Source organism: Brassica rapa, chromosome A06 (genome assembly GCF_000309985.2).
Source record: "Brassica rapa cultivar Chiifu-401-42 chromosome A06, CAAS_Brap_v3.01, whole genome shotgun sequence".
Taxonomy (NCBI): Eukaryota; Viridiplantae; Streptophyta; class Magnoliopsida; order Brassicales; family Brassicaceae; genus Brassica; species Brassica rapa.
This window is the reverse complement of record NC_024800.2, coordinates 3,452,696-3,467,459: the sequence shown is the minus strand read 5'-3', so window position 1 is coordinate 3,467,459 and position 14,764 is coordinate 3,452,696. Positions and strand designations below refer to the sequence as shown.

At 33.3% G+C, this 14,764-nt stretch overlaps 2 protein-coding genes across 4 annotated transcripts; both read right to left on the bottom strand.

Moving 5' to 3' along the window:
• Positions 1 to 783: 783 nt before the first annotated feature.
• On the bottom strand, positions 784 to 4,357 carry LOC103871631 (sugar transporter ESL1-like). 2 transcript variants are annotated; one of them, XM_033272999.1, is made up of 19 exons: positions 3,864 to 4,357; positions 3,668 to 3,730; positions 3,462 to 3,551; positions 3,243 to 3,368; positions 3,081 to 3,146; positions 2,912 to 2,987; positions 2,763 to 2,827; positions 2,576 to 2,668; positions 2,411 to 2,491; positions 2,234 to 2,318; positions 2,108 to 2,151; positions 1,954 to 2,016; positions 1,814 to 1,873; positions 1,666 to 1,719; positions 1,487 to 1,546; positions 1,287 to 1,401; positions 1,061 to 1,207; positions 974 to 998; positions 784 to 934 (listed from the first exon to the last, which is right to left on the bottom strand). In XM_033272999.1, exons 1-17 carry the CDS (start codon positions 4,008 to 4,010, stop codon positions 1,083 to 1,085), a joined length of 1,413 nt encoding a protein of 470 aa, XP_033128890.1. In that variant the 5' UTR covers positions 4,011 to 4,357; the 3' UTR covers positions 784 to 934; positions 974 to 998; positions 1,061 to 1,082. The 2 variants fall into 2 exon arrangements, with proteins under 2 accessions (XP_033128890.1, XP_009148150.2); XM_009149902.3 differs by having other exon boundaries at positions 786 to 998; positions 3,864 to 4,356.
• A 4,787-nt stretch (positions 4,358 to 9,144) lies between these two features.
• On the bottom strand, positions 9,145 to 14,688 carry LOC103871629 (E4 SUMO-protein ligase PIAL1). Of its 2 annotated transcripts, none has more exons than XM_009149899.3 (16): positions 13,834 to 14,688; positions 13,619 to 13,681; positions 13,462 to 13,534; positions 13,258 to 13,323; positions 13,124 to 13,189; positions 12,944 to 13,032; positions 12,801 to 12,852; positions 12,645 to 12,719; positions 12,493 to 12,560; positions 11,311 to 11,359; positions 11,154 to 11,238; positions 10,981 to 11,070; positions 10,854 to 10,908; positions 10,721 to 10,772; positions 10,512 to 10,628; positions 9,145 to 10,430 (listed from the first exon to the last, which is right to left on the bottom strand). In XM_009149899.3, exons 1-16 carry the CDS (start codon positions 13,851 to 13,853, stop codon positions 9,420 to 9,422), a joined length of 2,031 nt encoding a protein of 676 aa, XP_009148147.1. In that variant the 5' UTR covers positions 13,854 to 14,688; the 3' UTR covers positions 9,145 to 9,419. The 2 variants fall into 2 exon arrangements, with proteins under 2 accessions (XP_009148147.1, XP_009148148.1); XM_009149900.3 differs by having other exon boundaries at positions 10,163 to 10,430; positions 10,508 to 10,628.
• Between the last annotated feature and the right edge of the window lie 76 nt (positions 14,689 to 14,764).

Below are 14,764 nucleotides of genomic sequence, written 5' to 3'. Positions count from 1 at the left end.
AAATTAGATGCACTCAGCCTGTCACGGGTGTGTGGTTGGCACATCGATAGCTAACAAATCAAAAAAGAAACTTTCAAAGTTTTTAATTCTAAGAAGAAATACCTTACTATATAATAAAATTACATGGCAAATGTGCAAGAGTGTTGACTCGCCAGATTTGCTCGCTACTATATCACTGCTGCGTCTCCATTACATTATGCCGTCTCAAGCATCGACGGTTCTTCACATAGTCGGCTTTATGGTCCCCATCCCTTTCTTTGTCGAAATAACTATTATGCAAGAGTGTGGACTCGTCACTATTACGTCAACATTATGTTTCCATCACATTACGCCGTCTCAATCATCAACTGTTCTTCACAGAATTGTTTATGCGACCCTTTCACCGAAGCTGTTACCTTCTACGGAGGTTCCCGGACTTCTTGCTCTCAAAATTCATTGGTTGGGTTCTTCAACGTTGATTTTGACTTTTTTGCGTTCGTTCGAACGCATGATTTAGGATTACAAGTGAAGCTTTTTATGGGTTTCTTCTCTCCTTAGCCATATTTATCATTCGTTATGTTTTAATTATTTTCGTTTATCGGTTTACTGTCGAGGATTTCTCCCATTGTAACCTACTTAGTCCATTGGACCTCTGATTTTAATATAAGCATTTGTGTTCAAAAATTTTTTTACATGAATAATGCCAGAAATATGGAACAACTTAACAAAACAATTGAATGTTATTGGGAAGTTTACAACCGGCCCTAATTTATTGTATATATTGTATTGTGAAAACTACAAAAATATAAAGTAACTGGAAATAATTTTATTAATTTTTTTTTGTTATAAGTGAGAGAATAATACTATACATAAATGGGAGTAGCTGAGTAACATAGAGATCTTGGGTTTTTTCCCGAGTGATCTTTGCTCTCTATTGTACAAAATGAGGAAACAACTATAACAAGCTCTCTATTGTACAAAATGAGGAAACAACTATAACAAAAACTACTATAAACCTCCTCCTCTCCCCCCCCCCCCCCCCCCCCCCCCCCAGAGTAAAAAAAAAGAAAAGAAAAATAACAATGAACATGTGAATCTGAAACTCATTGTACAAAATCTGTAAGAGAAGCTTGTATGTCTTCAAGTGTTCTTCCTTTTGTTTCGGGTACCATCGCATAAATAAAAGCTATACCCGCAGCGCATATACTAAAGAAGATCAAGAACGTTCCTGAAAAATAGTAAGCCTCAAAAATTAAAAATGATCTAATAAGTGTAAACATTAGCTTTAATTGACCATATAATTATACCTGATGCGTTCCATTCTATCATGAAGTTGTAGGCGAAAGCTACAATCCAACTAAAGGACCAGTTGGCTAAGGTCACAAGAGTCCCCGCTGAAACTTTAACATTCATTGGGAAAATCTGCAAAATTTAAAATGTTTTATATGTTTAGAGCTTATTGACTTTGAGGAGAAGTTTCTTGAAAGAAGTGAATGGTGATTTATACCTCAGACATGATGATCCATGGTAAGCCTCCCATGCCTATGGCAAATGAAGAGAGGAAACCCTGTTTAAAAAAAAAAAAAAAAAAAAAGACACATCATGTAAAAATCAGATCAATTTTATACAGAGAGCATAGTGTTTTTTAGTTGCTTGTTTTATGTCGACAAATGATTTTATACGTACCACAACACCGATGCATGTGAAGATAGGAGTTAGCTCATCTAGCATGCCATATGACTGTCCAAGAAGAAAATATAGATATGATAAATATAACAGAGTAGATTGAAAGTTTGTATGTCATGTTTTGGTAAAAAAAAGTTGTTAATTGTACCCGAAAGCTGAAGGAAAATGCAAGGAACAAGCTGAAAATGCACATTCCAGTAGTAGATGCCTGTAATCAAAACATTATGTTAAAAAAATGACTCTTTTGCTTCATTTCACATTTGATCTGAAAATATAGCAAAAGTTTACCAGTAGAAGCGGCCTTCGTCCCATTTTCTCGACCAAAATCACACCCAGTATAGATTTTGGTATCTACAAACAAGAACACATGATGCCTAGTTAAGTGTAGTCCTTGGAAGGTTTATTTAAGAATATAATGAAACTACTATGTGTAAAGACATACCATGATCACTGCAAGAATCATTGAGCCGATGCTTTTTGGAAATCCTGTCAAGCATAAAAAAGATTTGTTACTCACAAATTAAGATTGTTACATGCAAAACAGAGTTTGTCTTTTATTTCTTTTTACCTCCTTTATCAAATACGCTACCAACATAGAACATAAGCCCTGAGCTTCCAGAGAGCTGTTGGAGAAGCATTAGCCCCACACCAATCTATGAAGAAAAACGTCATAAACTTTCAGTAAACGGCAATGGAGAAAAAAAAAAACGTTATCTTCACCACAAAACGTTTTAGATAAACTTACAACAAGAGATGGAGCATATCTCCTCTGGAACAAATCCATAATCCTAGATTTTGGTCCTTGATCAAACAACGCCATGGTTTCCTGACGTGGGATTTAATTATTAGTCACTTATTGAGTTGAAACAAGAAGTATTTGAAAACCGAGATGTACTGTAGTAAGTAATACTTTGATAGTGTTGGCTTCTTCAGAAACATCAGCATCATCACCACGGAGAAGCTGCAATGAAGCTCTACATTCTTTTTCACGTCCCCATTTTCCCTACACACCACCAAATTGTAATCATCACTTCACATGTTTTCCTAAAAAGATAAAAGACTTTTTAAAAAGGGTTCATTAAGCTCTAAACACGTACCAGTAATCTAGGGGACTCTGGAATGAAGAACAAAGTCACAACTTGCAAAATACATGGAATCAGACCTGAGAAAAGAAACCGATAAATCATTCTTCTTCTCCCATCACATAAACTGCTAGAAAGAAGGGTTTGAATGCAATTAAGCTTACCGATCAAGGCTAAATTACGCCAATGAATAAAGTTTCCAATGACATAGAATAATGAACACCCACAACTTTGCATCAGCTGTAAGAAACGTTTAAAGAAATTTTAAGATCATTAGTATAAACATATTTTTCTGGCTAAATTTTCATTGCCCCCTGATTGTTTTGAATTTACCTGATTAGCAAATACAAATGCTCCTCGAACATGTTTTGGTGTTATTTCTGCGATATAAACTGGTATCTGATTGCAACAGAGTTCAACCAGTGTCAGTTTAAACTTATAATTAAAAAAACTAAACTTTCATATAAAGAAACAAGATAGTAAAAGAATAATTACCACGTAGCTGAATAAGCCAACTGCAAATCCTGTGGAAAATCTTCCAGCGTCTAGCCAAATCGTGTTCTGTGCAAATGCTATTGCAAGCCAACCGGCGATGCAGAAAACTTGACCAGACCACATTGTCTGTTTTTGTTTTTAAAGAACAAAGAAAATAAAGTTTAAATTTACTGATAGTAATAAAATTACTGAGAGTCGAGATGGTAAGTTTAAAATTACCCCTTTTCTACCGATGAGATCTGCCACTTTCCCACTGAATATGGCACCAAACATCCCTCCGAAAGTCATGCTAGATCCAAACATCGAGTACTGAAGTAAAAAAAAAAAAAAAAAAGTAAAGAAGAGACAAATGTAAGCAAAAACGTAAAGGTATATAAGCTATACTATGAGCGAAGAAGAATCATGAAATGGTTTTGCTTTCTTACTTGTGCAACAGAGAGGCCTAAATCATTTATGATCCCAGTTTGAGCCATTGATGAATAACCCGCCTGTAATATTCAACGTTCTTAGTTAAATCTATATATAAAAATTATAATAAGCATAATCACATATTTTTTTGGATATGAACTATTTGTTCTTACTGTTTTGAACCCAGACAAAATAAAAAGGAATGTGACTAACCGCACAACCAAAGCAGAAAGAGCCACAAACAGCAACGAAAGTACTGAAGAGTACAGCCACAGTGATACGACACTCGTTGATGTCGTTTCGGTTCTTGTTCAGTAACAACCCAGCTTCAAGATTTCTTTGGTTCTCCGACATAGTCATCTTGATCAGTTTCTCTCCCTCAGGAATGTTTTGCTAAAAGGTGTTTTTTGAGTATTTGCGGAAAAAGATATGCTTTGTTGCTTCGATTTGAAGAAGACAGAGCCGAAAGAAAAGCTTATTTATATTGCTTGAATAATGGAGGAAGGAAAGGCAGAGGTCAGCTTCCATCTTTTCTTTTGTGTCACGTTTCTATTCGTATTTTTTATCAATTGTATATATGTTTCTTTTATATTTGAACTCTTTAATTTACTATTGGGTCTTTTTCATTTGACTTTTTTATGGCTTTCTGGCTCTGTCGTATGATTTTTTAAACTTTAAAGAGGTGTGTCACTAATTATCTTTATCAATTTTATTTTTCACTTAGTGGTTGTTAATTATCCTTTCTTTACTGGGCAACAGATTGAAAATTTGTGATGCACTATTTATATACGATAATGTCTAGATACATTTATAAATACGTGTTGCATAAACTAACTACGGTAGCTACTATTGTTATATATATTGTTATATATTTAGTATAATTGTATAACCATCTAGACCGTTTACACAAACTTTCTGTAATTCAATATATAGTCGTTTAAAGATAAGAAAACTCATTTCAAAATTTTCCTCTTAAAATATCAATGTACGGTTTTGTCTAAAAAACACAATTTAACCCATTGACCAAAGAAAATATACATGTTTTCCATGGTGGATATTAAGGAAATATATAAGCTTAAATACAAAATAATTGCAAGAATCATTTAGTGTAGAGGTACTATATATTAATATATTATACCTAACTGGTTTCTTAATCACCGTTAACAAAAAAGTCAAGTGTCTCAGACATCACTTGTCGTATATAAAACTCTGGAGAAGAGTAAAATATTTTTGTTGACAAAAAAAAGAGTACATGTAATTTTACCTTACGTGTATATAATCAATATATCACGAATAGAACTGACTTGGCACATGGAGTAGTTGCATGCAAAATAGTAAACGCGTTCATAGAGGTTTGAAGTTTATATAGAAAAAGGCGTGCACGTTATCTGTTGCGTTAGAGTAATTAATGACCCAATTCAAGATTACTTGTAAGCAAATCTAGAAACTACATATCCATATTTATTCAGATCGTCTTATGCTCACCGGCTTCTCCTCGCATTTCAAAACTATGACAAATTGTCATATCTGATTTGATACCGACAGACTTTGATTGCTTGTTTAGTTATTTCGGTAATAAGGCATCAGGAAATCATCAACAACCTTTGAATTTTCAAGTTTCTCCGCCAAACAAAGGTATTTTATTGTCCTATCTCAGTCTCTATTTTTAAAAAATAGCAGATTAAAGGTAATTTAAAGCTTTTAGTAAAATAAGAAATTTAGGAAATTGGCTTAAAAGGGTAGAGAATGATGTTCATTTTGTGGTCTTGTAAAAATTATGTGGCTCCGACTCGATGGAACAAGTCGGAAATCACACAATCAACGTTATTTGTCAGTGTCACTATCACGTTTTCTGTAGTCGCAGGTTGGACTCATCATTTTAGAAAATGCGTTGGAACTTTGTGCGCTCCTGCATGAATGGATATGATGTTTTGTTTTATGAACATTTTGTGAAAGATAGACACTGACAAATCACCATCTTGAGCTGCTCGGCCTTACCATTTCTTAAGGGGCACATATACACTAATATTTTTTATTTACAGTCATTTACGTAGATAAGCATACAACGACTCATTCATAGGAGTAGTAGCATGCATAATCATATTGCATGTGAGACTAATAATAGAGTAAATGAAAATGTTTTTTCTTTGTTTTTTTTCTCTTGAGAGACGATGAGTTGTTCTTGGCACATGAATTGAGAAAAGTCAAAGACCGAGCTAGTAACAAGCTTGTAAGTGAGTTGTGATACTAACTTGATATGCGGTAGCAGACTAGCAGTAAAGGTTTGCACAAATTGAGTGGTATGTCTTATCGCAGACGGCGTTGTCAGACGCAAACGATGATGAATAGCATCCGAATGTACCTTTAACCGTCGACTTATAATATATACTTTTGACTTAATTATTTCGGAAAAATGGGTTCACATTTACATTACTTTTGATTAATATATTGAACTTCTTATCAAGCTCCGGTTTTAGCATGAGATAAATATTTCGTTCATCAGGTTGATAATCAAATATTAACACACGCTTAGAGATGCACTGACTAATATTTTATTTCTCTGTAAACTGTTTTTTTTTATTGTCGGCCCTCTTTGAACTTAAAATATTAAAAAGAAAAAGGCGCAGTAGCAACAAACACTAAAATATAAGAGAAAGGTGTCTCTTCCTCAGTGATGATCATAATGTGACAACAAAAAAGATAGTGACCGACTCGTATCTTCAAAAATCTTAATGTTGGGATTCTATTGTGTTTGGCTTGGCTTCCTTTTACTGACTCATTTAAGATCTACAATGTCCATTTTACATGTGACGAAGAAAGTGGGTACTCCAATAACAACAAATCATGACCTAAAAGAATTCATTAATAATACCAAGGTGGTTTCATAAGAACTTTTTTTGATAGGGCCGGTGGATCGAGAAGAATATTTATTTACTAGAGACAAAATTTAAATTATTGTTAGTAATTAAATTACAACGTTATGAAAGCTTTTATCCTGGATTTGAAAACCTATTGTACTTTTGTTACTGGCTCAAGACACTTAAACACAGTAATATAATCATAGGCAAAGCAGACAAAAACAAGTACCAGAGGGAAGATCCAGATTAAAAAGAAAAGTTGAAAAAACTGTCAAGACTCAAGATCATGAAGAGAGGAAATAAAAGAAAAACCATAAAACATACAATAATCAATAAAAACGTTAAAAGTTAAAACAGATAAACATGAAATCAATGTGGGAAAGAAACAACTATTTTATGCCCAAAAAAGTCCAGTATCAATAAATAGAAAATTGACAGCACAATGGGGAGAAAGAATATGTAGAGTGAAAAAAAAAAGAGTAAATTAAGCAGGACGTCGTACTCCTTAAACCGCAGTTAACCGCAGGGGATAACAATGTCAAATATGAAGCACATAGCCATAGTAGTAATGGTAAATTAGAAGATATAATAAAGAAGTATATATGAGGTTTATTGAAGAGACAAAGGAACATGAGAGAATCATACTTATTTGGAAAGAATCTAGTACTATACCGTCACATTTGCTGGCTCCGGATCCCCATATACTGTTTTGAATGTTACAAAATATATGGAAAAAATTTACAGGCATGGGAATTTTGTACAGTTGCAACAGATTGGTGGTGTAACAGACAAGTGGAGTTCCAGATAGAAAATATAATACTTGTAAATTTGGTTAAAAGATATAAAGTGTGTATATTATTCATTTGTTTAATTAATTTGAATAATTTCGTGGTACATAGGATCCATTATCTCTCTCCTTCAGATGTCCAATTAATATTCGGTAGATTATATAAAGTTTATAAGCACGAGGTTGGCTATTATACATTCATATCGTCCTCTCCTGTCGTCTTTCGTATATTGATTTCGCCCTCAAATAATTGTCCTTTTGATTATAAATATTACAACTCAGAGGATAAAATAACAGATGCGCTTTCATGTTTAAAAAAGAATATTACTAATAAATTCGTATTATTAATTTGAATAGTTCACGTTTTTAGTATGATGAACAGAGTACCTACCTATGCCACCAGTCAGGGGCGGAGGTAGTGAAGGAGGTGTGGGGTCAACTGACCCCACTACTTTTTTTAAAAATATTTCTTTTTTATTTAAGAAAATCTGTACTGACCCCATAAAAAAAGAAAATTTGACCCCACTAAAAATATAACTTCACAAAAATAATCACAAAACATTAAAGATTGAAAATAATTTTAAACTATATAAATAATATGTTTATTTTATTTGTTAAACATTTGATTTATATTAATTTTAGCTTAAATTTCAATAAACATGTTTTTATATTAAATGTTAGTTACATATTTCAATAAAACCCAAATTGTATTAGGTCCAATAATTTTTTTTTTTTTGAAATTAATGAGTGAATTTGAAAAAAAGTGATTTGTGCTTCTTTTTTCTTTTTTGGACAAACGCAAAAAGAAAGAACTCTCATGTTACCCAAAGTTTTCTATTTTTTTTTTGTTATACACTCTCCTCTTTATTTTACCAAACTAGAAATGATTATGATTAACTAATTCAATAAAAATGTTTAAGGTTTATATTCATGATCTGAGTATTTTTTAAAACTAATTTTGTTTTTACAAGTAGATTAATCTTTAAAATTTACCAGTTAACTAATGGATCAGTTTCTGAATCGGCGAAAAAATATCAGCAAGTGAAAATTGTCAAAAAATAGTATTACAATATCGCAGTAGTAATGAGTACCTAAAATTGCTCTGATTTGTTTTATCGAAAATATTTTAAATTGTAGTAAATAATTATGATAAACAAGTTTTAAAATATGAATGATCATAGAATATATTTATAGTTTTTTGTGGTTATAAATTATGTATTTAGAAGAAAAAAAATTTGACCCCGTTACAAAAAATTTCTGGCTCCGCCACTGCCACCAGTTCAATCTATCTACTTATTTATGTTAGATTATTATTATTATTATTGTTTTAAGGTGGTTGATTTTTATTATTTTTGATATGTTTTAATACTTTTGATAAGTAAAAAGGTGGTAGATACTTGATCCCATAATGTTGGTGGTAACTGGTGTAGTGAAATATCCTTTTTAATTTCTAACGGCTAATGATTTAACTAAAGCCATGAAACCGAGAGCCTAAACTTATTTAACATTCAAGTTACAAGAAAAAGAGATTAACTGAGATTTTAATAGCATTATGGGATAAGAACAGAAGTTGAGTGGTTAGACGTACTTTTAGACTTCAATTTTACAAAAAATAGACACTTAGTCAACTTTTACAAACTCTTACCATTTTAACTTTTAATTTGATTTTGATTGCATGATATTGAGATTTTTGATAAACATGATAGGATAACAACTGCGACCTCATATGAATATTGAGATATGGACTTCCTTGGCCCACTGCATTAGACAAACTCCATCATTATGTCTAGTCTTTTTAAGTTATGCTTAAATTAGCTGTATATCAGCCCAAACGAACACCTTCCTGTAAACGTACCTGAACACAAACCGGATTATGTTTTTAGGAATCTAATACAAGAAAAAAGATCAAACAAATACCCTAGTGTTTTCACATTGCGTGAGTCTCAAGAATACCCTAGACCGAAAAAAACAACTTTCCCCCTGTACATACCGGAAACCTAAACCGGTTTGTACCAAAAAATACCAGACTCATACGCTACTTATAATTACTGTTACTGACTGTGTTTTGTGGATTCATGCTATTGCTACCAACGATGTGTTGCATATCTTAGCCATCAGACTTCATCATGTCTCACGAGGCACTGACCAAAACGACCCGAGTGGCGCAACATCTTCCTCCAAGGGCAATAAACTGCTCCCAGCTTGCGTTTCATTAGTACCAACAGGATAGCTTGGGTTCGCCAAAAACGTTTGAGCTTGTGACTGAACCGGGACGTGACTGTAAGCTGTTGGCTGAGGTGGAGGAAGTGTTTGAGCTTGTGATTGTGACTGTACCGGCCGCTGGGTAGGTCGAATGATCAGGTGGTCATACCTTGTGGAACCGGGAGTTATGCTGCCTCGCATCATCCGGATCTGTTGTGGCCTATTCGCAGAGTTATCAGGAGTCATGTTCATGAACTCACGTGATGACAACTGTTCCCCAGCCCCACCAGGATTATGTCTTTGCATGTGTCTCTGGTCGGAGGTCCCTCCATAGTTGAAAGCTAAAGTTTGAGGAGACGTAAAGGAAGATGGGATTGGTCTTTCCTGCACAGGTGACAAGCTCCTTGTGGGAAGATGAAACTGAGTTTGAGGTATGCAGTTTCCATAGTTGTGGTGGTTCCACCTCTCCATCAAATCAGAGTCTCTTCCAAGAGAAAGTCCAAGGGAAGAAACATGTAACCCTTGATATTGAGAAGAGTGAGCACCAGGCATAGGTATGTGAGGGCCTCCTGTATTTGCAGCTACTCTATCTTGCGGCAATGAGGTTGGTAAGAATGGCATGTGTATGACTTCTCTTGCCGATGACACTGGAAACTGTTGCTGCCCATCATTATTAACATTCAAAGTTTGTGGCAGTGCCTCCACTGAATCAGAAGACTGGTTAACCATAGGAATCAGACTGTTTCCGGATGTTTCCATTTCATTATCATCTCTTGTAAGATCCAAAACAGTTGGACTCAAGTTCTGGGAACTGCTGGTGTCTCCGTGATGATTAGTAGCTTCCACATTCTCATCGTTCTCCGTTACAACCTTCCATGATCCATCAGGAGAAATAACCACGTCTGTCACATTACTTCCCACCTCTTCTAGAATCTGTGCATATATTAGACAAGGTTATATATACATCCAGTGTAAGATGTACCACTAAGAAACAGTAGTAAGTGAGCTACTTGCCTTTATCATGGTTTGATCTAAACGGATGTCAGTATAGCAGACAAACTGATAGCAATGTGGGCAGCACCAGAATGGTACCCTCGTATTTATTTTGATATAGTTCCAGTAATCAAAACACTACAAAACATAAAAAGCAAACATAATAACTACAACGAATGATAACTATCCTTGATTCCTTTCATATACTGAAATAGAAAAATGGCGTCAACCTGAAGATGCTTGCAGGCATGACCCTTCACAGGAAGTTTGATACGCTTGCGGCTGTTAACAATGTGTTATCACACAAAGGTTTAAGGTAACTTTGAAAATCAACAAAGCTATTAGATATACATCCAAGGATACCTTATAGGACAGCTGAGAGATATTCTTGATGGGCCCTCCTTAGGTATGTCACAAGCTTACATACAGCACAAAAACAATAAACTCTCAGAAAAAGCAAATGTATAGTGACTAAAAACTCGTGAATCACCTGAATCTGATTCATTGACATAATCTTTCAGGGAGGGGTAGACAGGGGGTGGTATGTCATGGAGCAAGGCAATAACAATGAAGTAACTACCTGTAGCAAATGTGTATCTAATCTGTTCATTATCGTTTGAAAAATGAGGAGAACGAAATAAAGAAATGATATTGAGTAGAAACCTCCAAAACTGCCTAACGTTTGCAGAAGATTTGCCCCGTCTACGAGCATGTTATAAAGATTTGTTGGACGCTGCGGCCTTGAATCCTGAAAACAATTTACTTGTAAGTAAGAACTTACAAAAAAACATTATCAGTAAGAACTTCGAAACACACAAACCATTGAGCTGATATGTCTCTTGTCAACGCCTCTTCCATTCAATGAGAAGCTGTAGTTTCTCAAAATAAAAGCCAATGTGGTTAGTTAGCGTACAGAAACTACTTTCCCTAACAGTTAGGGGGTGGTATTGGATCTAGGAATTTAATAGAATTTGATTGAATTCATAAATATATTTTTTACAGTAGTTTAAACGATTTGATGAGACTTTAATGCATTTATAATTTTCTTTTGTTTACTTTTTCTTATGGATTTTAATGGAATGTACATAAATTTGATAGAATATCAATTTCTCTAAAATCTATGAAACTTTTGAATCTTTTTTGTATATTGAAAAGAAAAAGAACATTATTTTATAGAGATATGGGATTTTTTGATATAGGGTTGCTTAGAATATATAGAAGAGGGTCTAACAAAAACTCATTCAAAAAATGATAGGTACCATTTTATTAAGATTTTATGATATATTATTTTTTAAAATATATTATCAACGACAATTTGAAATTTTGTAATTAGTATTTTTGATAAGGTACTATTTTGTAGGGATTTCAAATACAGGTATATTATTTGTAGACGTTGCATAATTAAAATTCACAATACGATGGGAAACATTTGTGTTACTACAACGACCGTAAAGACGCACGAGATACAACTCTGTGAAGGAGGTCCAAACTGATCGTCGCCATTCTTTTCCACACTCTTGAAACAAATGAAAAGCATAGAAATAGAGATGATGTAGTTGTTGCGTTTTCTTACGATAGTGTGATAAGATACAAATATGGTGGGATAATGATCAACAAAAACTCCTGGAACAAGTGGAGGTCCAGACTGATCGTCAACTACTTCATGTCCAACAATATGTTGTGTTTTCTTACGATGATTACAAATCTCATCATAAGAGTAGGGAATTGGTTCTTCACATTTTTACTATATATTTTCCATTAAATTCTTTTGAAATGCTATTACTACAAAATCTATCAAATATTGAATAACACTAGAATTTAAAGTAATTAGAAATTTGATTACAAATCTTTAAACCAATAACACAAGAATTTGAAAGAATTGATGAAATCCATAATTGAATAACAGTAGAATTTAATGGAAACTATAATTCCTCTAAATTCCATCAAACTTCTAAATCCAATACCCCCACCTTAATGTTAAAAGAGAGTAATCCAACCATACCTGACTTCTTGAGGATGTATAATACAACTAGAGTTGCTTATGTCATCTGTCCGGAAAACAAATAGTCCCTGAAGAGCAAGCACAACAGATTCTTGTAATTAGAAACCATTAAAAGCATAAACAAAGATTAACATAAAATTTTCAGTACATACTGGTCTAGGTCTAGGAGAATGTTCCACAATGTTCTTTGAAATATGGAAAGGCTTCACCAAAGCGAATGATTCTGCCTGCCATAAGAGAAAAAAAAAAACTTAATCACACATTTAAAAAGGTGCTTAGAACTCAATAAATAAATAAATAGAAGTTACATCTGCTTCAGAAGAAACAAGAATATGCCCCAGCTTCAAAAATGGATAGAACCTACAGACATTAAAGAAAAGGAGGAGATTAAGTAAGATGAGTGAATGAACACACAAGACGAACATTTATAAGAAAAGACGTTGCAGGCTACCTCTCCATGACCTGAGGAATTAGACTGAAGGAACCGTTAGGAGTTGGACTAGAGGGGACGTTTTCAGAATCGGTGAAAGTCGTCAACATCTGTATAAGAAGAAAAGCATCGCCTACTTAAAAGAATCATGGCTAGTCTCTAATGTAAAAAAAAAAAATCGTATGGAACTACTACACATACGGAGTATACAAGAACCAACAGTTGTTGAGATTCTCTCTGAGGGAACCATCCTAGCTCACAAGCACTCTGCGCAAAGAAACATAAAAGACATTATATGTACAGGACCAAAACATATACTCCTGTTCTTATGTTACCTTAACTGACATCAACAGCGTCATGATCACTGCCTTCGTTTGATCACTACATTTACATTGACCCACCTGCACCATATAACACGGAAACAACAGTAAAAGATGACTATACTATTACTAACCCAAAGGAAGAAGAATCACATTGAAAGATTGAAACCTTATGAGAAAAAAAGAACACATAACAAAGAAGAAAAAGATCAAACAAACTTGATTGAGGGTTGAAGCAAGCTCTTGAGTGTTCCCTGGAACTTCATTATTCCAAATAGCTGCGTCGATTCGTCTGCACATGAACAATATAAAGTTCAAACCTTTTGAGATTCCACAAGAAATGCAGATTTAGATTAAAATGTCAGTGAGAATTTACGTAGCCAGAGACAAGAGGTAAGCGTGAAACTCGTTGCTGTTGACGTCTGTGTGATCGCTCAACCTAAACGTATAACAAAAGATTAAAGAATGTTTGTAAAGTCTTAATTTTTTTTATTAAACAAGTAACTGGTATAATTAACAACAACTAAAAAGAAAATCAGAAGTCAAAATGACAGATAAAAAAGATCAGACTACTTGTGAGAAAGAATATACCTAGAACTCTGAGGATTCATCGTTGATGAATTTTTTTTTTTTGTGTAATCCTTGATAAACCTTGAACGACTCTTCCTCTTCTTCTTCACTCTTTTCCGACAAGTTTCAGTGTCCGAGAATGGGCAGTGACTTAATATAGCATTTAATAGTTTGCAGTTTACACTCTCTCTGTTTTTAATTTTTCTTATGGTTGCTCTTAAACTTATGATAGTTATTACTACTATTTAATCTCCTTCTAGTTAGTGTCTTCCTCCCAATTTCTGTGAACACTTTGTTACCTTTGTGTAACTAATCAAAATAATATATTAGTGAATTAGTAATATCATGTTTTTGGTATAAATCATGTTATTTCCTTCAAACATAATCAATTAAATTTGATGTTTTCGCTTAATGATTTAATATTAATATTTTTGACTAAGTGGATGGTTTAAACTCTTGTTTACTAAAATGTTAATTTTTTTATTTTTGTTGACCAAATCTTTTAAATTTCATCGTTAATCAATTATGTTTGGTGACTAATTAAAAAATTTAAACGTATCAACAAAAGATATTATCACTAGTTTAGAATATTACTAGGATATTATCCGCGTTAAAGTGCGAAATATATTTTTAATTTTGAAAATTGATATATTGCAAATGCTAGAGTTTGTATGTTGATAATTTGGATTTCAGCTCCACATTTATTTTTGACAATATCTGTTATGTTAATAATCTGAGTTTAATATAATACTTTGTTTTTATTGTGACATGTTCTGCTTACTAAATAATTTGTTACGCATAATAAACCAACATATTTTAACTATTTTTAATTCCTTTTAAAAATGCTTTTGGATATCTACAAGAAAATAAAATACAAACCATTTTTATATGGTTTAATAGCTAAAATAATTAAAAAAATACTTTTTAACAATTTTAAATTTCAAAAACAGAT

Coding starts and splice junctions, on each gene's coding strand:
- LOC103871629 (XM_009149899.3), bottom strand. CDS start 13,853: ATGAATCCTCAGAGTTCTAG. Junction 12,561..12,644: donor ATTCTCCTAGACCTAGACCA/GTATGTACTGAA, acceptor CTTGCTCTTCAG/GGACTATTTGTTTTCCGGAC. Junction 10,909..10,980: donor TGTCAATGAATCAGATTCAG/GTGATTCACGAG, acceptor GCTGTATGTAAG/CTTGTGACATACCTAAGGAG.
- LOC103871631 (XM_033272999.1), bottom strand. CDS start 4,010: ATGACTATGTCGGAGAACCAAAGAAATCTTGAAGCTGGGTTGTTACTG. Junction 3,147..3,242: donor TTGGCTTATTCAGCTACGTG/GTAATTATTCTT, acceptor TGTTGCAATCAG/ATACCAGTTTATATCGCAGA. Junction 2,017..2,107: donor TGATTCTTGCAGTGATCATG/GTATGTCTTTAC, acceptor TCTTGTTTGTAG/ATACCAAAATCTATACTGGG.